Genomic DNA, 24,461 nt, shown 5'->3' with positions numbered 1-24,461 from the left:
CACCATTTTCTTGTTGCAGTTCTTGTTGTATTTGTGGGGGAAGATCAAAATGATGGTCTGTTTACCCTGCAATCTTCTCAGAATCCCCTGAAATTATTTAATTCTCCCTCTTTATTCCTTTGGCTTCTGTGACAAACCACTCTCCCTGTACTCTGCCAACCTCTCTGACCATTTCTCCATCTTCTCATGGACTTCATTTCCCCTGCCTAACTCATTAAACCACACTGTTAACATGAGTTTTGTTCTCTGCTCATTCCTCTTCCCATTCTACATGCTCTCCATGGGAGATCCTACCCACTCTCAACTTATGTATCACCTACATGCAAAAACTACCCAAAACCACCTCCAGGTCTGCTCCGAGCTTCCATCATACCCAAAATCCTGCTGGACACCTCCACCTGCTGCTCCACAAGCATCATAAATCCAAAAAACCAAAAGCAAATATATCTGCCCAGCACCCTCCAGACATGCATTTCCTCCTACATTCCTGCTTAGTAACCACATGTAAGTCCACTTAGTCATCTGTTATGGATTAAATTGTGTGCCCTCAAAACGTTTTAGAATACTGAATATACCATGGACTGCCAAAAGAACAAAGGAATCTGTCCTGGAAGAAGTACAACCAGAATGCTCCTTAGAAGTAAGGATGGTGAGACTGTGTCTCACATACTTTGGACATGTCATCCAGAGGGATCAGTCCCTGGAGAAGGACATGATGCTTGGTAAAGTACAGGGTAAGCAAAAAAGAGGCAGACCCTCAACAAGATGGACTGACACAGTGGCTGCAACAATGAGCTCAAGCATAACAATGGCGAGCATGGCGCAAGACAGGGCAGTGTTTCTTCCGTAGTACACAGGGTCACTATGAGTCAGGACCAACTCAATGGCACCTAATAACAACAACAAAATGTTTAAGAATCCTAACTCCTATACCTGGGGACATAATGCCATTTGGGAATAGGGTTTTCTTTGTTATGTTATGAGGCCACATCAGTGAAGGCTATGTCTTAAACCTAATTACTTTTGAGATATGAAAAGAGCCAATTAGGCACAGGGGCAAGCAAACACAAACAGGATAGGGGGCAGGGATAGACGTCATGTGATCACCAAGAAACCAAGAAATGCCAAGGCTACAGCAACTGAAAGAAATCTTCCCCCAGAGACAAAAGAGAGCCTTTCCCTAGAGCCGCTGCCCTGAATTGGATTTCTAGTGTCCTGAACTGAGAAAATAAATTTCTATTCTTTAAAGCCACCCACTTGTGTCGTCATGGCAGCACTAGGAAACTAAGACATTATCCAAGTTAGAAACCCTGTAGTTATGTTAGGTTCCTCCCTCTCCCTCACCCCATCCTCCTTCAACCTTCCAATTCTGCTGCAGTGTGATGAATCACTTTTATAGGGCCCTTTTAGCCATGGTCTTGTAACTACCATAAAATGACTGGCTGAGCCACAATCTTGCAAGGGATTGGCTGATCTACTATGCAAACAGAGGCCTGGAAATCCACCCAAAAGGACTGAGCTCCTTGCAGTCCAGTTAGGGGATTGGTCGGTTTTGCCATCCTGCTAGTTTTATATACGGGCTAATCCCACAGAGATCAGCTGCTAATCAAAAGGTCAGCAGTTCAAACCCACCAGACGCTCCTTGGAAACACTATGGGGCAGTTCTACTCTGTCCTATAGGGTCGCCAAGTCAAATCGAGTGGTTCGGTTTTGGGTTCACTACCATCAAGAAGAGTCTGCAGCGGAGCACGTCCTTTGGACCCAGGATCCCTACGCTAAGGAGCTCCTAGACCCAGACGAAGGGGCTGTAAAACTAACGATTGAGTGGCAGTGGGCTGGTCAGCCCACAGAAAGTTGGCTGCAGTGGGCTTGCCAACCCAGACAGCGAGCGAGCTGGGCACCTCCATACAGGAGGTTTGCCTGTTGCTAAAGAGCTGTAACACTTGCTGGTGCAGAACAGAGGCCTGAGTGTGCCTCTCCCCTCCTCCCACACCCCTAGGCGGCATGGCAGGAGCCAGTGGTGGGGCCTAGAAGGGCCCAGCAGCAGAAGCTTAGAAGGTCCTGTACAGGGGTCTTCCAGTCAGTGAGGCAAGGCCCACTGAAGCCCATCAGCAGAAAGAACCAGGGCAGTGTGGTGGCAGCAGAGACAGCAGTGACATGAGGACAGCATATGACCTGAACCATGGCATGCCAGCCCAAAGACGTAAGAATGGACATCGGTAATTTGGGGAAGGGCCAGCATTTCCTCTTTGAGAATCCAATGTTACCGTTTACTGTTGGCTTTCTATGAATAATAGTAACAGCTTTCACTTTGCCAACAGTGTGTCTTGTGTGTTTGGCTCCATCACAGATGAACGTAGCACCCATGGAATGGCTGATGCCTGTGGGTGTACATGCCTCGTTCCTAGCAGTCTTAAGGCTGGCTGGAAGTTTGAGGCCCAGCCTGTCCGCATGTGCAATGCGGGCAGTCAGATCACTACACTTGCCAATTTTGCCTCCCTTAAACGTTATTGTTTGGTGGGGGCTGCTGTCTGCTTATTACGGTGAATACTAAGGATATAAATTATTTCAGGGGAAGTCTTATTTTGGTGTCAGGGATGACAGCAATGCTCTATCTGAAAAGAAGGACAAATGGTTTAATCCAGACAAAGAAAGAAGTTCTGAGTACCCAATTATAAAACCACACCAGCAGCAACCTGCAGGTTCACCTCATCTCTTTAGCTACCTATTTAAAATCCCAAAAACCTGCCTTAATCAGTCTTCCTTCTTTAGTGAAGTCTCTTAAACTTTTACTCATACTGTTATTCAAGCTTAAGATGAGGCAAATCTCACCAAATTCTTATGACTTGTTCTCTTCCTCTTCTTCTGAATAAATCTATAAAGAAAGTACCCCCTAATTCACCTCTACCTTCTCTAACCAGCTGGACTTTCTAAAAATTGAAAAATAAATAAATAAATCTGGCATCCCAAAACCCGAGCCAAGTCTTCTCAACATCTTCAAAGAATTTTAATTCCCCATCGAGGCAGACCACGCCAACATTACCTGCACTTTACAGTAAAGAACTCTGAAGGGCTGGTGTCTTTTGGTTAGTGTTGTAACTATTACACAGCTGAATGTGCTCCTCGTCCCTGCTCATCTTCAGCCTCAAAAAATATCCAGAATTTATTCTCCATACAGAGGCGTTCTCATAGCAACACAATGAGTTACAAACAGACCAAAAAAAACTTTATTGCTTTACAACAAGCCAGCAACAAATACAGCTGAATAATTATAAACATGACATTTCTCAATTCTCAGATAGAGTGACAAGACCAGAGTGTGCTCCCCTACTTAAAATGTATGGGTTAAAACCGAGATCCACAGCTTCTGCCAAGAACTTGACTATTCTCCAGCAGAATCACTGTTTACAGAGGCAAGGAAAACCATTGCCAAACTCACTGCATCTGTCAGATTACGTCACTGAAAAGCCTTTTATGCTCACTTCAGCAGTGCTCCTGCTGCACATTTCAGGGGACCATCCTCGGCACTTTTAGGGACCCAACACTCTTTTCATTCCATAAACTCTTGCGCAGAAGGAACTGTCAAGAAAATTGTTCTAAAATCCAACAATGTCTCATTTTTCCTTCCCTCTTCAGGATGGAGAAGCGAGTCAGCCCTTCCTTTGGCCTGAGATAAAACGTTCTGATGGCAATGCCAGACACCGTCCCGTACGAGCAGGAGGCCCACCTTAGCATTAGGGGAGAAAAGGTGACAATGCTCCACACCTCTGATTCCGGAAGTACTAGCACCTTCCTTTCTCCAAATGACTGGGAATTAGGTCACTATCTTAATAATTTCAACTGAACAGCCAACAGCAACTTACCTGGTCAATATTTTGAGCACTATCTGAACTGGGGGGAGGGGCAGCAGAATTTAAATGACTTGCCCAAAATCGTGAATATTTCTGTTAGGATAGCCATCAACAATCTGAAACTTCTTACTCTTAAAAAAAAAAAAACCAAATCAAGCTGAATTAAAAAAATAAATTAAGAGGTTATACTTTTCCTCCACACAAAGCATGGCTTTTGTCTCTAAGAACGCACTAGTCAGGGCGTTGCTAATTAACGCATGTGGGTGGCTTTACACATCCAGATCAAAACGTCTAGCTGGCTGCTAAAAATGCGGGGTGGGGGTGGGGACTTCATAGTTCAGGAATACATCAGGCTAAGTGTGAATTCAAGACGTACGTGAAGACCATTTTTAGGGTTAACAGAAGTTTGCTGCAATAGCAGCATGTTAAGGCAACAGGAGAAAGCAGAAGCGTTTTAAAACATTAAGCCCTACTCCCCACCTGCCAACGTGTTCCTTCAAATAGAGCCAATAACAAGACCTTACCAAATCCTTTAACACAAGAACTTCCGCATAATCTGTCGAGCCTGCGTTTGCGGTTGGAATCTTTTCTATCTTGATGGCAGTGAAACAGAACCCCGGGGCCAGAACTCCCTTGCAGAAAAATTCAGCAACGGATTTACTCACAAGGCTTAAAATAAGGAAGGAAGAATATCAAATCAGGTATTCCTTGCCTTTACTTGGCAACCAGCCTTTTTAACTTTTATACTGTATCCCGGCTATACCTGGGTCTGGATGGCTAACCTGGGATATGGAAAATGTCAAAGGTCACATCTGGAAGGATCACACACAAGACGATCAACTTCTCAATCAGGACATCAAGATAAGCAAGGAAAGAGCTTTACCAAGAGACGGACATTTACACCTCTTGACGAAAATGAAACACACTGGATTACAGAGCAAATTCACTGAAACAACAAAGAAAACTCTGTCCTTTTTTTTTTAACCGCCAAAGAAGCGTTTCACTTCTGATACACCACACAACCAGTGAGGAAAATAAAGCATGGTGTTTAGCAACTGGGCATCCTAACTACCGTAAGAGTCAACCGCTGAGGTAAACAAGGCCAGGAGCAGGGACAGGGCCTCCTACTTGTCTACACAAGCGGCTGCCGTCTCCTTATTGAAACCACGGATGGAGAGATCGTAGACCACCTCTTCCACTTTCTTCACATCGTACTTCAAGCCGTCATAGCGCTTCCGCAGGGAGTCGTTCTTCAGGTTGAGGAGGCGGAAACCGGAATCCAGCTCGTTGATGAAGGTGGAGATGTGAAGGGGCCGGGAGTAGTCTCCAGCAGTCACACTGTTGACTGACAGCCTTGACTGCACAAGACAAATGGGACACATTACAAAAGTGCTCCCCCCAAATCGCAGTCACAGCTGTGAGGAGAACCTCAGGCCTACACAGCTACCCTGATGTTCTCTGCATTCTGTGTGTGAACACAGATGAAATCTAAGTTTCTCAACTGGAAAGAACCCCACTGAAAATGAGACAATTTTAGCCAAACAAAGGTTCTGCAGTTAACAGCTTCTGAAATGTCCCTAATGTACTAAACTGACTGTTGTGCAATACCATTAAATTTATTCACGTGTCAACTTCACAGCTCGTTTCTGCCAATGTACAAAAGGAAAAAGGGCCAGAGTAATCACAGCTGTTCTGCTATCTCCTCAAATCTAGGCCATGTGATTACATTTCTAGAATTCTCCTACAGAGCAACAGCTCCAGTCACCAAAAGGCAGTAACACAAAGAGATGGTCTAAGAAGCCAAAATCACATCAATACGACGCTGTCTTGAAGGGTAGGTAAGGTTTACGTCAAGATTTTCCTTCTCCATAAAAATCCTCCCCACTATTCTTTCCAGGTTCCCTAGACTAACCCTTTCCCGCATTCCCACCACTTATGGCCTTAAACACACCTCACACTTGACCACCGACATGACCAGGTGCTGCCAGTTTCCTGGTTAGGTCTCTCCAACCAGGTAAAAGCCTGTGGCAAGTGGCGTAGACTGCCCCTGGGTCCCAGTATCCACTGTCCCCGGCACCCAGTATCCCTGGCATCCACTGTCCCCGGCATCTACTGTCCCCGATACCCCCTGTCCCCAGCATCCACTGTCCCTGGCATCCACTGTCCCCAGTATCCATTGTCCCCATCCTCCTCAGGAGAATTCCTCACATCTTAGCCACAAACATGCCCACACAGATGACTCTGTCCTACAGACAGGCTACTGAAATGTTAAGTAGAAATTACATGTGGAACTTCAAAGAAAAGTCCGGGGCGGGGGGGGGGGGCACGCTTGTCTCGTTTCCTCCTACCAATGAAGAATGAAGATGTGAATGACCACAGCTATAATGGCAGCCCTGGAACATATGGCAGAAAGAAGCCACAGGCTGGCAGGACCCAGGGCCAAAGATCAAGGAACACCAGGAATAAACGCTTCATATTACTCTGGAGTTTTCTTATAGAGCAAGGACAGACAAACTTTTTCCTAAAGAGCTAGACAGTAAATATGTTCAGCTCTACGGGCTACACAGTCTCTGTCTCGACTTCTCAACTCTGCTATTGTAGAACGAAAGCTGCCACAGACAGTGTGGGTGCAGCTGTGTTCCAATAAAACTTTATAATACCAGTCAGTACAAACCACAGTTTGCTGACCCCTGCTCCACAGCAGTGTCTCTCAGACCTGGAGAAGAACCAGGTTTTTTATTTCCAACCTGTCACGGACCAACAGCAACACAATCGTAATTATGAACACTAATACTTCCATACTGGTCTTCACAATTACCCTTTTTAACAACTGTTTAATATCACCAGTTTACTTAGTAACTTACTAAATCATCTCACTTTTGTGAAGCCTTCCGTGGTCTACAATTTTTCATAAATATAAATAATGCTATCATGAACACCTTAATAACACCTTTTTTTTCCTCCTGTTGAATTTATTTTTATAGGACAATTTCCCAGGAGATTAACAGGATGAAAGGCAAAAATGTTGTCAGGTGCCGTCAAGTCAGTTCCGACTCATAACCACCCTGTGTACAACAGAACGGAACACTGCCCGGTCCCGGGCCATCCTCATAATCATTACACGTGAGCCCACTGTGGCAGTCAGCGTGTCAAACCATCTCGCTGAGGGTCTTCCTCTCTTTCGCTGACCCTCTACTTTACCAAGCACAAACAACTTATACACTTAGATAATAAAATTTTCCTCCAAAACTATTATGTGAATTAACACAGCTATCAGCAATGGATCTACCCTGTCACTACACTGAAGAGAAGGGGTATTATTACCTTTTAAATGTTCACAGGTGAGTAAGCACCCATAGCTACCTCATCATTTTACCCGGGCATTTCTCTGATGCCTAGCCAGACGCAACACGGCGTACACAGTCCTGACTGCCCGGTGACTGCGAGACGGCTAGGGAAATCACTGCAGACTTCCTAAATGTTTGTACTCATCTACGAAACGGACAGAGAAATGGAAAGATCGAAAAGAAAAAAGCAATTTACTAAGTTTCTTACCAGTTCACTAGCAAGAATTAGAACTCCTGAAAGATAATCTTCTACATCCAGATGAAATCCTTTCTCCCGATCTGGCTCAACTGAAAAATATATCATGTTAATATTATCATGTGAATGGAATTTAGAACTAAGATCTAAACCTAGATTTAAATATTTTTCTCAAAGTAAGTTTAAAAAAAAAAAAAGATCAATCTTCCCAACTGGTTTCTTCCAAGTTTTTAGACCCTTGGCAACTAGACCTCTGTAAGCAAAACTCAACCCTTCTTCCATTCTTCTCTCAAAAAGGAATACCAGCAAGGCGCTGCTGCTAGGTCAGAGAATGTCACTGTTTTCAGGGTATGCTTAAGTGTTAAGGAAGAAGTCCTGATGTCTGCTACTTTCAAACGGTTTACGTATGTCCACACACACAATAGTGTGAAAAAGAAACTAAGCAGATGTGGCAAAATGCTAACGAGTCGTGAATCTCAGTAGAGTGCTAACAAGTATCCATCATATTATTCTCCCAACTTTTCTGTGGGCTTAAAATTTTAAAAAACTAAAAGGTGCAAAGAAAAAAAACACTGGCAAACCATACCCAAGTAAAAAGAGCAAGTCACTAGGTATTTTCAGTTTTTGTGTTCTCATCTTTTGTTTTAATGAAAAGTACAAGTAACAGCCCGTCCCACCAAAAAGTAAGCTTCCAAGCATGATACTCAGATCACCACTAACAAGGACACTTACTGCCAAGAATTTCCGTAACCGCTTCTCGAGTCACTAGCGTTTCTGATTCCAGATACACAACAAAAGCTGCCAAGAAGACCAAGCGCTGCAGCACAAACCTCCAGTGCTCGTGAAATCTGTATTAACGTAAGCAAGCATGTTCAGGCCGAGAGATTAGGGGTTGGCGGCCTTGGGGAAGACAGGCTTAGAAAATCTTCTTTCAAATAAAATGTCACGTGAAACCCCAATATACAAAACATATAAGAGCAATATGAGATTCAACTATATTACAAGAATTTAGTACAAATTTTACAAGTTCAAATTTATAATAATTATAAGTTTCATCAGTGAAAAGCATGATACAATTTTGGTGCATACAAAATCTTACAATTAACTCTTTGGTGACTCAATTCTTTTCTGCTTTGAATGTTTTGTTGATACTGTGTGTTTTCATTAATGGAAGCATGCTGAATCGGAGTGTGTCTGAATTTTTGGTATGTAGTATGGATTTTTTTTCTTGCCCCTCCCATAAGTCTACCCTAAGTGTTTGGTGGTACATAAGAAGTACCACTAATTATACCCCAGAGTCCCCACTGGGGTCCTATTGGTACATACATGTAATAAATAAAAATTCTCAAAATTTCTTATTTTTCCTACCAAAACTTCACACACCTTATACAATATCCTATAAAAACAGTAATTTACAGCACATGCCCACTTCTTCAGTTTCAAACAGTCAAACAGGCCCCTGCCTTGTGGCACCAAGCACTGTCAGTGGTACAGCCCCCACCAAAAAAAAAAACAAATCCACTGCTGTCAATTCTGACTCACAGCAACCCTACAGGACAGAGTAGAACTGCCTGCCCCCTAAGGTTTCCAAGGAGCGGCTGGTGGATTCGAGCTGCCTTTTGGTTAGCAGGTGAGTTCTTAACCGCTGCGTCACCAATAAGCCCCAGAAGCTGAAAAAGTTCATGGTCACAATATGCACCGCCAGACATGAAACAGTTAAAGATCACAGACCGTGGGTTAGAAGCTTAATCAATAAGAATGATGACGCTCTGACAGAACTAAAAATCTGCAACTGAAGGTTACGGGTGACAACTGTAATTACACATTAGTCTCAACCATCTAACTTCTTCTTACATTTTGATATGAGTGTATGGTATCAAGAAAATCTGGATTCACACATACAAGAAACAATTACTACTTGCAATCACTAAACAGATGGACTTAAAACCTCAGAATACTGTAGGTAAACTGAGCTAGAAGCCTGAAAAAGGAACAGTAGGAAATTTTACAACCACTCAACAGTTAAGCTATGCAGATTTTCAAATGTAGTGACAAATTCAAAAATGTTTTCAACGAAGCCTTCTGAGGGCCCAATCCAGCCCAAGGGCAGCCTGTGTGTGACCTCCAGGTTAGATGGTCTCTGAAGAGCCTTTCAATTCTACTGTACTGCTCCTCTGTGCCTCACGTACTACCTTACAGCAGGGGTTAGCAAACAGTTTCTGTAAAGGATCAGTAAATATTTGTCTCTGCAGGCCACTTTCAGTCTTTGTCACATAGTCTTCTTTGCGTGTTTTTCTTTTTTAACAACTTTTTAAAATATAAAAGCAATTCTTAGCTCCTGGAGGCAGCAGGCCACCAGTAGTTTGCTGACCCCTGTGTTAAAGAATCTTCTTAAGTTACACTATACACCCACGATACTATTTGTTATACTATACATCCTATATATTACCTAAAAACACACCTTAATAAACATCTTTTTTTAGTAAGAAACTAAATTAAGTAGAAATTCTTATTTATCATATTCCATCAATTAAAACTTAGAGTTCTTCAGTTTAACATCTCTGAAATCAGGATACCTTTTATAATCTATGTTTCACAATTGTAACTGGCAATATTTTTTCTCTTTCTTAGTGATACATAAAATAATGGTGTACCTTAAAATTAATGGTGTTGCAGATTCAACAAATCATGGCATAAAATATTAGCTAAATAGTCACCTGGCAGCAAAATTCAAGCTTTGAGGTGAAACTTAACTCCACATATACTCTGCCACATATCCCACAACCTAACAGCACAGCAATTGGTCATTCAACTTCACCAATAATGTGAATAAAGCAAAGAGATATTCTCTATTTTGACCTCCATACAGCATTTATCTCTTATTGCAAAATTAATAATTCCTTAATAAAATTTTAGAAGTACAAAGGCGAAAAAACCCAAATCACTGATTTTGTCACCACTAAAATACCACCACTATTAACATTTTGATCCATTCTGTTGTCTCTTCTGTGTAGAAAATTTTTACCTAGTTGTAAGTAATCACTCAGTGCATATAATTTTTCTCCTGCCTTTTTTTTTTTTTTTTTTAACTAACATAATATAATAATGCTCCTTTTCTTACACACCTGTAGTACTGTTCAGCAGGGAACTTGGTCTTCAGAGACGTGAGATGTGTTTTTACTGTACCAAAATGTTCTCGAGCTTTCAAGCACCTCTTTGGAACTGATCACAAAAAAATAATCAAACATAATATTCAAAGACTTAGCAAATTTCAAATACCGTTCTGGCTTAATAATCTATGTAGTCTACCTAGAAACAAATCAACTTTTATTTCATATCCGTATGTAGGGTACACAGCTTTCTTATCTCAAAATATCATCTTTAATTTCCCTACTGATTAACTAATGCTGAAAATAAACAAAAACCTGCTGAACGAGATATGTACGGAAAGACACTGGTAAGTTGTCTGAAATCACCTCAACCCTAAAGGGCTGTGTATCAGCTGCTGCTACCACCCAGTCTTCCCAGGACACCTAGAAATTAAGACTGCTTCTAGCTCCGATGATTTGGTCAAAAAGAGCCTCAATCAGTAACTCTTGATCAGGCTGACCCTGACCAACTCTATATCCCTGAGGCAAACAGCACAGAGCCAGTGAAAACCCTCTGGATCCCAGCCGGCTGCTCCAAAAATGGCTCAGGACTGGTCAGCAATCTCATTCCTTGTGCATGTGGTCACCACGAGTCAGCGGCTGACTCTACGGCTTTACCAACAGCAACAAAAAATCTTACCTCTGACACCGGTAAGTTACATGATTATGTCAACCTCTACCCGAAAACACATTTCAACTATTTTAGCTGTGCTGGCTACATCATAAATGGAGGTTCCATGTCTAAACTTAACACACCTGATTTTCATTCAAGGGGCTGACTGTAAACACTCTGATCTAAGAACATTTTATATTGACCATCGTCAATCTACAAATGCATCTTAAACTGTATTCAGTCACTGAAACACTGGATTTAAAAAAGAAAAAAAAAAAAGCCAAATAAAAGCTGCTAAATACACAAAAGAGCTACTTAACAATTATCATCAGTAGAATTCCATCACACTAAACATCCCCATTTAAACTGCACTTAGATGTAGAAGTGGAAAATTAATTAAAACATAACAGGATACTATAAATCTTTAAAATGATCAGCTCATTTACTTCTCCAATTTTTACACATCATAAAACACGGTAGACATTTTTCATAATAAAATAAAACAGACTTGGTATGTCTTCCGGAGGGAAATTAACTTTCTAACTAGGAGTGATAAATCGGGTAAAAATCAAAGAACTTACTGTCCTGAAACCCAGCACCCTGATGGACCCCTTGAAGTAGAGTTAAAATCTCTCGAGCTGTTTGCTCTAAACTCTGTACAACTTTTCGGATTTCCTAGAGAGAATTAAAAATCAAAATATGAGTTAAATTCAACATAATTATAGTCACAGCCTTAAACCAAATACACCAGACATCCTAACTGACCTATCACACCTTCATGTACGTTCAAAACACGAATGATCTTCACTAGCACTGCACTTCGTACACAGTGTGAACCCTGACTCTTTCACGTACTTCCTCTGTGAGAACCTTGACTGAACCAGGCATTAAAAAGTCTTAGATTCCTCATCTGTAGACTTCAAACAGCCACCCACTCCCTCCCAATTATCCCACAGGGGCACTATAAAAATTAAAAGAAATGACGTATGTGAATATAATTCGTGCACAATTACAAGCAATACAAGTTTTAAGTATTTTTCATCCATTCATTTGGCAAATATTCACTATGCGCCACGTAAATGCTGCGAATCAAGCAAACAGTCCCTTCCCTCCTGCAGTTTATAGTACGGGAGAGAAGAGTTAAACAAAAATCATCATCGGGCAGATGAGAAAAAATTTAAAGTGCTACGAGGAAACACAACAGGGAAGGTATAATTTAGACTTAGAGATGAAGAAGATGAATATGAGATAACCAGGGAAAGACTGGGGACAGCGCATTCCAGGAAGAGCAAACAGAATATGCAAGAGTCCTGGGGCAGGAAACTATTTGGGGCATTGAAGGAACAAAAAGGTTAAATTGAACACAATATACAAAAAAAGAGTAGCGTAAAATGAGGCTGGTGAGAGAGGGAGAGATCTTGTAAACCACAATACAGTCTGGACTTTTACCCTATGCTGTACGAGAAACCATAGGAATCACATGTGCTTTTAAGAGATGAAAACAAATACACGAATCACACGTTAAATGAGTCCCAGGCGCTAACCGAGCCTTGGACAAAAACAAGTGCTGAAAAGGAGAAAACTAACATTCAAATGAGGCAGTTGATGCTGAGGAGCCGAGTCGGGCAAAGGGGCTCGGGACCAGAGGAGGAGCATCGGGCGTGGAGCACCCTAAGCCGTTAACAAGAGGGCCCCGGGAGCGTCCCCACCGCCCGAGACTGAGGGAGGAGGTGGCCCGGCGAGGCAAGGAAAAGACAAGGGGATGGAAAGAAGGGGGCTCGCCTCTCGGATGTCCTGCTCGGCAGCCAGGAAGCCCTGCAGCTCCACAAAGATCTCGCTCACAGACATGGCGTCGGTGGCACAGCAGTCAGCCAGGGCAGGGAGGGAGGCCAGAGTAGCGAGCCCCGGGCACAAGAAACGCAGTCAATCGCAGCGCCCGCCGTCGCCGTAGGCGCGTCCACCTGGCCCTACGCCACGGCCGTCGCCGGGGTCCTCCGAGGTCCGCGACGCGCCGGAGACCGGGCTGCCCGCCGCGCTGCCTGAGGCGCCGCCGCCGAGTGCCGAGCCGGGGCCTGCGCCCGCCCAGAAGACAGGGCAGGGGAGGGCGGGCCGAGTTTCCGTCGGCGGCCTCTGGACAGGCAACGCCGGGGACAATCACGAAAGGGGCCCTCGGAACACGTGGGCCTCGGGGAAGACTGGGCAGCTTGGGGAGGGCGCGAGAGTGAGGCGGTTAAGTTGTGTATTTATTTTATACAACAACAGATGGGGGAAATGCTGCACTACAAACGAGAATGCCTTAAAAAAAAGAAAAAGGTGCAGAAGACTGTAAAAATAGGGACATAAATAATAAGCACTTTTATTTTCAACGAATACATGGGAAAATAAAAAGTGTGAGGTGAGTTTGTGAATAAGGGATGGATTGGGAGCGAGCGTTTTCTCTCTGCACATTTTGTTCTATTTTAAAATGAGCGCTCTGTGAGATTGTATTACCTGAAGGTAAATAAGTTATTTAAACGTGTGTGGTGGGATGCAAATTTTTCTTCCACTCAGTTAAACCTACTTCACCCAAGTCCCCCTGCTTAAGGCAACCTTTGTAACGGTTTCTTGTTCTCAGTTACTGCGTATATCATGCTGTCCAAATACAAATACGTACAAAAACTAAATCCAAAAATGTGTGTATGGTGCACACGCCAAATGAATGATACCTTATCAACTAAATGATAAGCGCTTATGAATGTTTCCTGTTTGCTTTGTGCCAGACGTTCTAAGCAACTACAGGAAGGATCGTTTGTAATCCTCATTATAATCCTGTGCGGTGGATGCTATTGTTATTTTATACAGGAAGTAACTGTGGTACAGAAATAATAATTGACTTGCCTAAGGTTATATGCAGCTAGTAAGTGCTGAAGCTGGGATCTAAATCCCTTGTCTTCGTCACTGCTATTATCGGCTGTTGTTAGTTACCCTTCCTGTGGATTCCATTTAATGATAGTTGCTGGGGGCTTTAAACACCTTATCTAACTTGACTCCTACAATCCTCTGCTGTAAGAGGCTTGAAAGGTTCAATTTTAGAAACTTTCCCAAAGAGAGGACATTTTTTTGCCTGTGTGCTTCTGAGATGGTGACCCAAAAATATAGGCAATAGAATCTCATAATCCACAAAAAGAGATGAGAATAAGGATTAATATTTATTGAATCTTAGTACCTGCTGATAAACAATTTTTAATTGTCCTAGAATCCAGATTTGTGGGGTCCATGAAGTTGGGGTGACCCACCCAAGGCCATTGCCCTGAAGGTGATTTTTTTTGAACCTTGAGCAGACTGGTCTCCTAAAAGTCACGTTTAAGTTGAACAGTAGCCTAGTAAGTAGACCATTTTCCCTTAGTCATTGTGCCGCTTTGAAGAATTCAGTCATTTTCCGGAAACAAACTCCATAGTCTAACTGGAAGCTGTGTTTTAGGGTAAATTGTTATCGTGTAAACACTGTTCTCCAGCCTTTTTACATGGCAGTGTGAATGAGGTGGAGTATAAGAATTTTTGGAAGTTCTTTTATCTTGGGAACATTCTTGACACCTAGTTGAAATGGAGCCCTGGTAGCACAGTGGTTAAGAGCTCAACTGCTAACCAAAAGGTTGGCAGTTCGAATCCACCAGCCACTCCTTGGAAACCCTATGGGGCAGTTCTGCTCTGTCCTGTAGGATCGCTATGAGTTGGAATCGACTCGACAGCAATGGGTTTGGTTTTTTTGGTTTAGTTGAAATCTGACCCCGATTCGTAAATCGTATATTAAATAAACTTCAATCAATTTGCATGTTTGGCTTAATATGATTTGTGTTTTAACATTGCCAAACATGTTCTAAACACCACTTTTTATGTATTAACTGATTTTATCCAAGTCCAAAATTTAGTTTTCAAATCCTGCAACGTGTCGCTCCATGCCAACTCAAAACAAAGATTGTGACTTTTAAAATTCCAGCAGGAGTCTGCAAGATCACTTTCTTCCAAAAATCTAAAGTGGATTTTAAGCATCACCTGAGAGTGCCTTTTCTCATTTGTTGAATTAGGATTTGTAACACTTACCTCTAAAAGCTGGAGCCCTGGAGGTGCTATGGTTAAGAATTACAGCTGCTAACCAAAAGATTGAAGTTGTCAAGGATTTCATGTTATTTGGATCTGCAATAAACACCCATGGAAGCAGCAGTCAGGAAATCAAAAGATGCATTGCATTGGGCAAATCTGCTGCAAAGGCCTCTTTAAAGTATTGAAAAGCAAAGACTAAGGTGCGCCTGACCCACGCCATGGTATTTTCAATTACATCATAGTCATGTGAAAGCCAGACAATGAATAAGGAAGACCGAACAAGAATTGACGCCTTTGAATTGTGGTGTTGGTGAGGAATATTGAATATACCATGGGCGGCCAAAACAACGAACAAATCTGTCTTGGAAGAAGTACAACCAGAATGCTCCTTGGAAGGAAGGATGGCAAGACTACATCTTACATACTTCGGACATGTTGTCAGGAGGGATTAGTCCCTGGAGAAGGACATCACGCTTGGGAAAGTACAGGGTCAGCGAAAAAGAGGAATACCCTCAACAAGATGGATTGACACGGTAGCTGCAACAATCGGCTCAAGAATAACAACAATTGTGAGCATGGCGCAGGTCCAGGCAGTGTTTCATTCTGTGGCACACAGGGTCGCTATGAGTCGGAACCGACTTGACGGCACCTAACAACAATAGCCAGAAGGTCAGCAGTTTGAATCCACCAGCCGCTCCTTGGAAACCCTATGGGGCAGTTCTACTCTGTCCTACAGGGTCACTGTGAGTCAGAATCGACTCGAGGGCAACGGGTCCCGTACGGCTATTGGTTTTTTTGGTTATCTCTGAAAGTTAGGAGTATTACCAACAATGTGTGCAAAAGATGATCACGATGACCTTTGTTATTAAAATGTCTAAATTTAGCATGAATGAGAGCTATTGCTAAGTACAGGTAGGGCACAGATAAAGTCTCATGGGTAACCAGCATGGAATAAATTTTTAGTAAACGTTGGTTGAATGTTATTGAGGTGATGATTTGTGACTTGAGAATGAGTAACAGATAAGAAGAGTATTCCAGGTAGAGACTGAAAAAAAACCCAAAACACGTTGCCGTCGAATCAATTCCAACTCATAGTGACCCTATAGGACAGAGTAGAACTGCCTTATAGGGTTTTCAAGGAGCGGCTGGTGGATTCAAACTGCTGACCTTCTGGTTAGCAACCAAGCTCTTAACCACTGCACCACCAGGGCTCCAGAGACTGTGAAAGAGTGCTCAAAAACTGAGGCACTTGGAGAAAAATGTAGAACAAAATTCTAACTCACAAAAAAAACCAGACTTGTCTCACAGAGACTGGGGAAACCCCAAGAGTATGGCCCCGGACACCCTTTTAACTCAGTACTAAAGTCACTCCTGAGGTTCACCCTTCAGCCACAGATTAGACAGACCTATAAAACAAAAGGAAACCAAATGGGCACCAGCCCAGGGCCAAGGACAAGAAGGCAGGAGAGGACAGGAAAGCTGGTAATGGGGAACCAAAGGTACAGAAGGGGAGAGTAGTGACATGTCGTGGGGTTGGCAACCAATGTGACAAGATAATATGTGTATTAACTGTTTAACGAGAAACTAATTTGCTGTGTAAACCTTCATCTAAAGTACAATTAAAAAAAAAACCCAAGGTGATTGACATAATTAAAATGGCCTCCACAGGTCTGAAGCAGACTCCACTTTGTCCTAGGTCTGTGCTTCTGCTTTTTAGAGTACGTGACTTTGACCACAGTCTTGACCAAGATAACTTATTCTGCAACATTCTGAGGTGGCCCACCCCGAATGTTGCAGGAAACTGAAGGAATGAGCTCCAGAACGCAGGAAACCGTAGCTAAGTTTGAGTACTCCAGCCAACAGAAATTCTTGATATGTGAGTTTTACCAGAGCATGTTGAGTGTCAGCCAATCAAATGTACCCCCATACTCTTCCCAAAGCTGTGCAAAGTTCTGCAAAATTGTGTATAAAAGACGTGTGCTTATGCTCCCTCTTCAGAATACCACTTTGGACTCTCATTTTGGCACTTCTGGTTTTGCAAATCTTTGAATCTGACTAGAACTTTTTTTATTTTACAGAAATTCTGTTTCATTTTTAATAAGACACATAATCAGTTTTAGGGGTGAAAAACAGCCAAGCCTGTGAGAAATGAAGTAGAGCCGCAGTAAAGCCCCAAGTTGTTGGACAGAGTAGTCCTCCGCCTTCCTGAGCCTCCCCCTGCATTCATTTTTTTTTTCAGTGTACTCATCACCTTCTAACGTTCCATACAATTTTAACATCTAATATGGCAAGTATCGGTACATATAATCCATATAAACAAAAACTCATTGAGGTCCTCTACAAATGTTTAAGGTTTCATAAGCTCCTGACACCAAAACCTTACAGATTGCTCTCTGTCAGGGGCCACAAAACTTTCTGACCCCTTTTACCAGCCAGGGTTTACTCATCAGCTTCACTCTCACACAACCATTGCAAAGCATTACCCTGATATCAAAGCCAGACAATGACATTACAAGAAAAGAAAGTTACAAACCAATATTCTTCATGAATGTAAAGGCAAAAATTCTCACAAAATTTTAGCATATCAAATCAAACTGTATTAAAAAGAAAAACATTATGACCAATTGGGGTTTATCTCAGCTAATGGAGGGTTGGTTTAATATGCAAAAACCAATCCATGTAATTCACCATATTAACAAACTAAGAGAAAGCAAAACCATACGATCATATCAATAGGTGCCGAAAAAGCATTTGAGAAAATCCAGCACCCATTCATGATAAAAGTTCTCAGCAAACTAAGAATAGAAGTAGAATTCCCTTAACCTGATAAAGGAAATCTACAAAAAAAAAAACCATAAGTTGACATCATACTTAGTGAAAGACTGTATTCTGCCTCAAGTTAGGAACAGACAGGAACGTTTGTTCTCACCCCCATTTAACAATGTACTAGAGGTTCTGGCCAGTGCAATCATGCAAGTAAGAGAAGAGTCATCCGGATTGGAAAGAAAGAAGTAAAACTCTTTATAAAAAGAGATGAAATGATAGTCTATTTAAAAAAACCAATGAAATCTACAAAAAATTTAGGTGAACTAATAAGTAATTTCAGCAATGTAAGAATACGCAATATCAATCTACAAAAAAAATTATATTTCTATATACCAGTAACAGAAACAAATTTTAATGTATGCCCATTATAATAAGTCCAACCAAAAAACCCTTTGCTGTCGAGTCAATTCCAACTCATAGCGATCCTGTAGGACAGAGTAGAACTGCCCCATAGGGTTTCCGAGGAGTGGCTGGTGGATTCGTAAACGGCTGATCTTTTGGTTAGCAGCTGAGCTCTTAACCACTGTGTCACCAGGGCTCCACTAATTATAATAGGATCAAAAAATATAAAATAGGGGTAAATAAGACAAAAATTGTGCAAGATACCTTGTATTAGTTTTCTATTACTTCTGTAACAAATCACCACGAGCTTGGTGGCTTAAAACAACACAAATATATTATCTTACAATTATATAGGTCAGAAGTCTGATACAGGTCTCACTGGGCTAAAATCAAGGTGTTAGCAGGGCTGCCTTCCTTTCTGGCAATAGAGGAGAATCCTTTGAATTTCCTTGCCTGTTTCAGCCACCCACACTTCTTGACTCATGGCCCCTTCCTCCATCTTCAAAGCCACCAACGTTGCGTCTCCCTGACCTTTCTTCCACAGTCACATCTCCCTCTCTGACCACAGCCCAGAATGGTTCTCCGGCTTTGGGCCCATCAGATAATGCAGGATAATCTCCCCATCTCAATATCCTTAATCTAAATCACATCTGCAAATTCCCTTTTCTCATGTAAGGTAACATATTCACAGGGTCCAGGACATGAACATCAGCCTACCTCACACCTAGACGCTGGAAATACAAAATATTGCTGAGAAAAATTAAAGAAGACCTAAGTAAATGAGAGATAACTTGTTTATGGGTCAGAAGACTCAACATTGTTAAGATGTCAGTTCTCCCCAAACTGACCTACAGATACAATACAATCCCAATCAAAATCCAAGCCAGTTTTTTTTTATTTAACCTTTTATCTTGAGATAATTGTAGATTCATATACAGTTGTAAGAAATAATGCAGAGATATGTATCCTTTACCCAATTTATCTCAATGATAACATCTTGCAGAGCTATAGTACAATATCACAAACAAGGTATTGACCTTGGCACAGTGAAGATACAGAACATTTCTATGCCACAGGATCCCTCATGTTATTCTTTTACAGCCACACTCTGTTCCCATACCCACTCTCTTCTTAACCCCTGGCAACCATTATCTGTTCTCCATTTCAATAATTTTGTCATTTCAAGAATGTTATAGATTGGGGTTTGAGGATTAGAACTGTAGTCTGAAACATCTCAGTCAATTGGCATAATATAGTTCATAAATTTATGTTCTACATCCTTCAGAATGTATAACATTCTTGGTGGGTGTTTGGGGTCTTAAAAGCTTGCGGGCAGCCATCTAAGATACAGCTATTGGTCTCTACTCATCAAGAGCAAACAGAAAAAAGGAAACCAAAGACTCAAAGAAGAAACTAATCTACAGGAGAAATAGTCTACACAAACCACAGTCTCATCTACCTGAGGCCAGAAGAACTAGATAGTGCCCAGCTACCACTACTGGCCATTCTAATCAGGGCCACAAGAGATGGACCCTGATAGAATGGGAGAAAAACGGAATAGAACCGCAAATTCCTAACAACAACAACAACAACAAAAATCAGACTTACTGGACTGGTTGAGACTGGAGGACTCCCCGAGACTATTAACCCAAGATACTCTTCAAACCTTGAACCGAAACTAACCCCTGAGGTCACTGTCATGGTTTGAATTATGTCCCCCAAAAAATGTGTGTATCAATTTGGCTAGGCCATGATTGCTGGTATTGTGTGATTTTCCTGTATGTTGTAAACCTGCCTCTATGATGTTAATGAGGGAGGATGGGTAGCAGTTGTGTTAGTAAGGAAGGATCTGATCTACAAGACTGGACTGTGTCCGGAGGCAATCTCTTGAGATATAAAAGACAGAAGTGAGCAGTGAGACGGGGACCTCATACCATCAAGAAAGCAGTGCCGGGAGGAGAGTGCGTCCTTTAGACCGGGGTCCCTGCGCCGAGAAGCTCCTAGTCTGGGGGAACACTGATGAGAAGGCCAAGAGAGAGAAAGCCTTCCCCTGGAGCTGACACCTTGAGGTTGGACTTTTAGCCTGCTTTGACTATGAGGAAATAAACTTCCCTTCATTAAAACCATCTACTTGTGGTATTTCTATTGTAGCAGCACTAGATGACTAAGACAGTCACCTTGTAGCTAAATAACAGATTGGCTCACACAATAATGAATATCACCCGTAAGTACTGTGATCCTTTAAAAAATCACCTATTTGAGACCAAACAGTCAACAATTACTTCAAAACAGAGATGAGAATGTAAGGGGGCAGGAGAACTAGATTAATGGAAATGGAACAACCAGAACAGAAATAAAGAGAATGCTCACGCATCGTGAGGAATGTAACCAATGTCACTGAACAATTTGTCTAGAAATTGTTGAATGGGAATCTAAACTGCTGTGTAAACCTTCACTGAAAACAATAAAACATTATTTTTTAAAAAAAGAATTTTATAGAAATGGAATCCTACAGTATGTAACCTTTTGTAATCAGATTTTTCTCCCAGCAAAATTCTGGTTGTTACAGTGTCTAGCACTCCAGTTTCCCTGCTCCCTTAGCATCTCATCTTTGCTTTAGAGTAATTGTTGATCTTTTGGTCTCATATAGATGTTTTTTTAATGGAGCACCTTCGCTGTTGCCATCAAGTCAATTCCAACTCATAGCAACTCTATAGGACCAAGTGAAACTGCCACATACGTTTCCAAGGAGCACCTGGTAGATTTGAACTGCCAACATTTGGTTAGCAGCCATAGCTCTTAACCACTATGCTACCAGGGTTTCCATGGAGCACTTTACGTGTGGGTAATATCCTTTATTTTGTGCGCTAATCTGTTAATCTGGACTGCCAAAAGAAGTACAGCCAGAATGCTCCTTAGAAGCAAGGAAGGCAAGACTTTGTCTCATGTTCTTTGGACATGTTATCAGAAGGGACTGCCCTGGAGAAGGGCATCATGATTGGTAAAGTCAAAGGGCAGCAAAAAAGAGGAAGACCCTCTATGAGATGGATGGGCACAGTGGCTGCAACAATGGGCTCAAGCATAACAATGATTGTGAGATGGTGCCGGACTAGGCAGTGTTTTGTTCTGTTGTACATAGGGTCACTGTGAGTCAGAACCAACTCGACAGCACCTAACAACAACAGTGTTATTTCACTAAAACATGACCTCGGGATAGTTTTGGTTCAAGGTTTAAAGAGTATCGAAGGGTGATAGCTTCAGGGAGTCCTCCAGTTTCAACTGGTCCAGTAAGTGTGGACTTTTTAAGAATTTGAGTTCTGTTCTGCATTTTTCTTGATAAAGTCTTTTGATGAGTATAAGTATTTAATTTTTAAGAAGTCCCAGTTATCTAGTTTGTCTTCTGCTATTTGTGCATTTGTAATTATGTTTGTAGGCCAAAAGGAGCCCTGGTGGCACAGTGGTTAAGCCCTTGGCTGCTAACCAAAAATTGACAGTTCGAACCTACCAGTCGCTCTGTGAGAGAAGGATGTGGTAATCTGCTTCCACTGCCTTGGAAATTCTATGAGGCAGTTCTACTCTGTCCTACAGGGTCAATATGAGTTGGAATCAACTCGAGGGCAATAGGGTTGTTAGCCTATTTTTTTAAAAATTGGGTCTCCTAATTTTCTCCGTATGTTTTCTTCCAGGAACTGTATAGCTTTAGGTTTAACCTTTAGGTTAGATCCATTTTGAGTTAGTTTTTGTGTATGGTATGAGGTGTGGGTCCTGTTTCATTTTTCTGCAAGAGGATATCCAGTTTTGCCAGCACCATTTATTAAAGAAACTGTCTTTGCCCTACTGAATGTACTTTGATCTCTTGTTGAAAATCAGTTTTCCGTAGATGGATGGATGGATTTCTGGGTTCTCAATTCTTTCCACTGGCCTACATGTCTATCACTGAACCAGTACCAGGCTGTTTTTATTACAGTGGCTGGATGGTATGTTTTGATATTGGGGAGTGTTAGGCCTCCTTGTTTGTTCTTCTTCAGTAGTGCTTTGGCTATTCAGGGTCTCTTTCCTTTCCATATAAAGCTGGTCATTAGTTTTTCCATTCCAGTAAAGAACATTGTTGGAATTTGTATCAGGATTGCATTGTATCTGTAGATCGCTTTAGGCAGTATTGACATTTTCACTATATTAAGTTTTCCAGTCCATGAGCATGGAATGTCCTTTCTTTTATGTAGGTCTCTTTTAATCTGGAAATCCTGTTGGCATAGTGGTTAAGAGCTGTGCCTGCTAACCAAAACGTTGGCAGTTCAAATCCACCAGGTGCTCCTCAGAAACCCTATGGGACAGTTCTACTCTGTCCTTTAGGGTCGCTATGAGTTGGGATCAACTCGAAGGCAACGGTTTGGGTTTTGTTTTTTTTTTCCTTTTAGTCTCTTGTAATTTTCGTCGTATAAGTCTTTTATGTCCCTAGTTAGGTTAATTCCTAAATATTTTTTCTTTTGGGGGGCTATTATATACGGTATTGTTTTCTTAATTCCCTTTTTGGAATACTCCTTGTTGGTATAAAGGAACCTAACTGATGTTTGTGTGTTGATTTTGTACCCTGCAAAGTTGCTGAATACTTCTGTTAGATCTGGTAGTTTTCTTGTGAAATCTTTAGGGTTTTCTACGTATAGGATCATGTCATCTGCAAATAGAGATGGTTTTGCTTCTTCCTTTCCCATTTGTATACCTATTATTTCTCTTTCTTGCCTTATTGCTCTGGCTAGGAGTTCCAACACGATATTGACCAAGAGTGGTCATAATGCGTATCCTTGTCTCATTCCTATTTTCAAGGGGAAAGCCCTCAGTCTTTCTCCACTGAGAATAATGTTACCTGTAGGTTTTGCATATATGCCCTTAATTATGTCGAGAAATTTCCCTTCTATTCCTATTTTGCTGAGAGTTTTTATCAGGAGAAGGTGTTGGATTTTATCAAATGCTTTTTCTGCATCAATTGATATGATAGTGTGGTTCTTTTCCTTTGTTTTATTATGTGGTGAATTACTAATTTTCTAATGTTGAACCACCCTTGCATTCCTAATTTGAATCCACTTGAATGTGATGTATGATTTTTTTGATATGTTGTTGAATTTTGTTGGCTAGAATTTTGTTGAAATTTTTCACATCTATATTCATGAGGGATATTGGTCTGTAATATTCTTTTTTTGTGATATCTTTGCCTGGTTTGGTATTAGGGTGATGCTGGCTTCATAGAATGAGTTAGGGAGTATTCCTTCGTCTTCTATATTTTTGAAGAATTTGAGTATAATTGGTACCAACTCTTCTCTGAATGTTTGTTAAAATTCCCCAGTGAAGCCATCTGGTCCTGGGTTTTTTTTTTTAATCTTCGTTGTTGGCAATTTTTTTGATGACATCTTCAATCTCTTATTTTGTTATGGGTCTGTTTAGGTTTTCTACCTCTACTTGTGTTAGTACTGCATAGTCTTGATTACTCTAGCTACATAATAAGTCTTGAAATTGGGAAGAATAATCCCTCCCGTTTTGTTATTCATTTCAAAATTGTTTTAGCTATTTGTATCCTTTCCCTTTTCATATAAATTTTAGAATAATCATGTCTATATCTATGAGAAATCTTACTGGGATTTTGATATAAATTGCATTAAACCTGTATATCAGTTTGGGAATAAACAACATTTCCACTATGTTGAGTCTTCCAATTCATGATTATGGTTTGTCTCTCCATTTATTTAGATACTCCTTGAATTATTTCATCAGTGTTTTGCAGTTTTCAGCATCCAAGTCCTGTATGTGTTTTGTTATATTTACACCTAAGTATTTATTTTTTGAGCAGTTGTAAATCATATTGTATTTTTAATTTTAGTGTCCACACGTCCATTGTTTATAGAGAAGTACAATTGAATTTTGTATGTTTATCTTGTATCCTGCAAATATACTAAACTCATCTGTTGGTTCTAGGAAGCATTTGTAAGTGCCTTGGGACTTTCCACATACGTAATTATGTCATCTGCAAATAACGACTATTTTATTTCTACTCTTCCAGTCTGT

General features: G+C 41.3%; 1 protein-coding gene across 2 annotated transcripts; it reads right to left on the bottom strand.

The window, feature by feature from the left end:
- Positions 1-1,551: 1,551 nt before the first annotated feature.
- On the bottom strand, positions 1,552-13,131 carry TSN (translin). 2 transcript variants are annotated; one of them, XM_004388012.2, is made up of 6 exons: positions 12,939-13,131; positions 11,738-11,831; positions 10,520-10,616; positions 8,127-8,242; positions 7,407-7,486; positions 1,557-5,209 (listed from the first exon to the last, which is right to left on the bottom strand). In XM_004388012.2, the coding sequence occupies exons 1-6, from the start codon at positions 13,002-13,004 to the stop codon at positions 4,976-4,978; spliced, it is 687 nt and encodes a 228-aa protein (XP_004388069.1). In that variant the 5' UTR covers positions 13,005-13,131; the 3' UTR covers positions 1,557-4,975. The 2 variants fall into 2 exon arrangements, with proteins under 2 accessions (XP_023597938.1, XP_004388069.1); XM_023742170.1 differs by lacking the exon at positions 7,407-7,486 and having other exon boundaries at positions 1,552-5,209.
- Positions 13,132-24,461: the final 11,330 nt, after the last annotated feature.

Source organism: Trichechus manatus, unplaced genomic scaffold, assembly GCF_000243295.1.
Source record: "Trichechus manatus latirostris isolate Lorelei unplaced genomic scaffold, TriManLat1.0 scaffold00203, whole genome shotgun sequence".
Lineage (NCBI taxonomy): Eukaryota > Metazoa > Chordata > Mammalia > Sirenia > Trichechidae > Trichechus > Trichechus manatus.
Note: the sequence above shows the minus strand (reverse complement) of the source record. Positions and strands in the feature narration are given on the sequence as shown.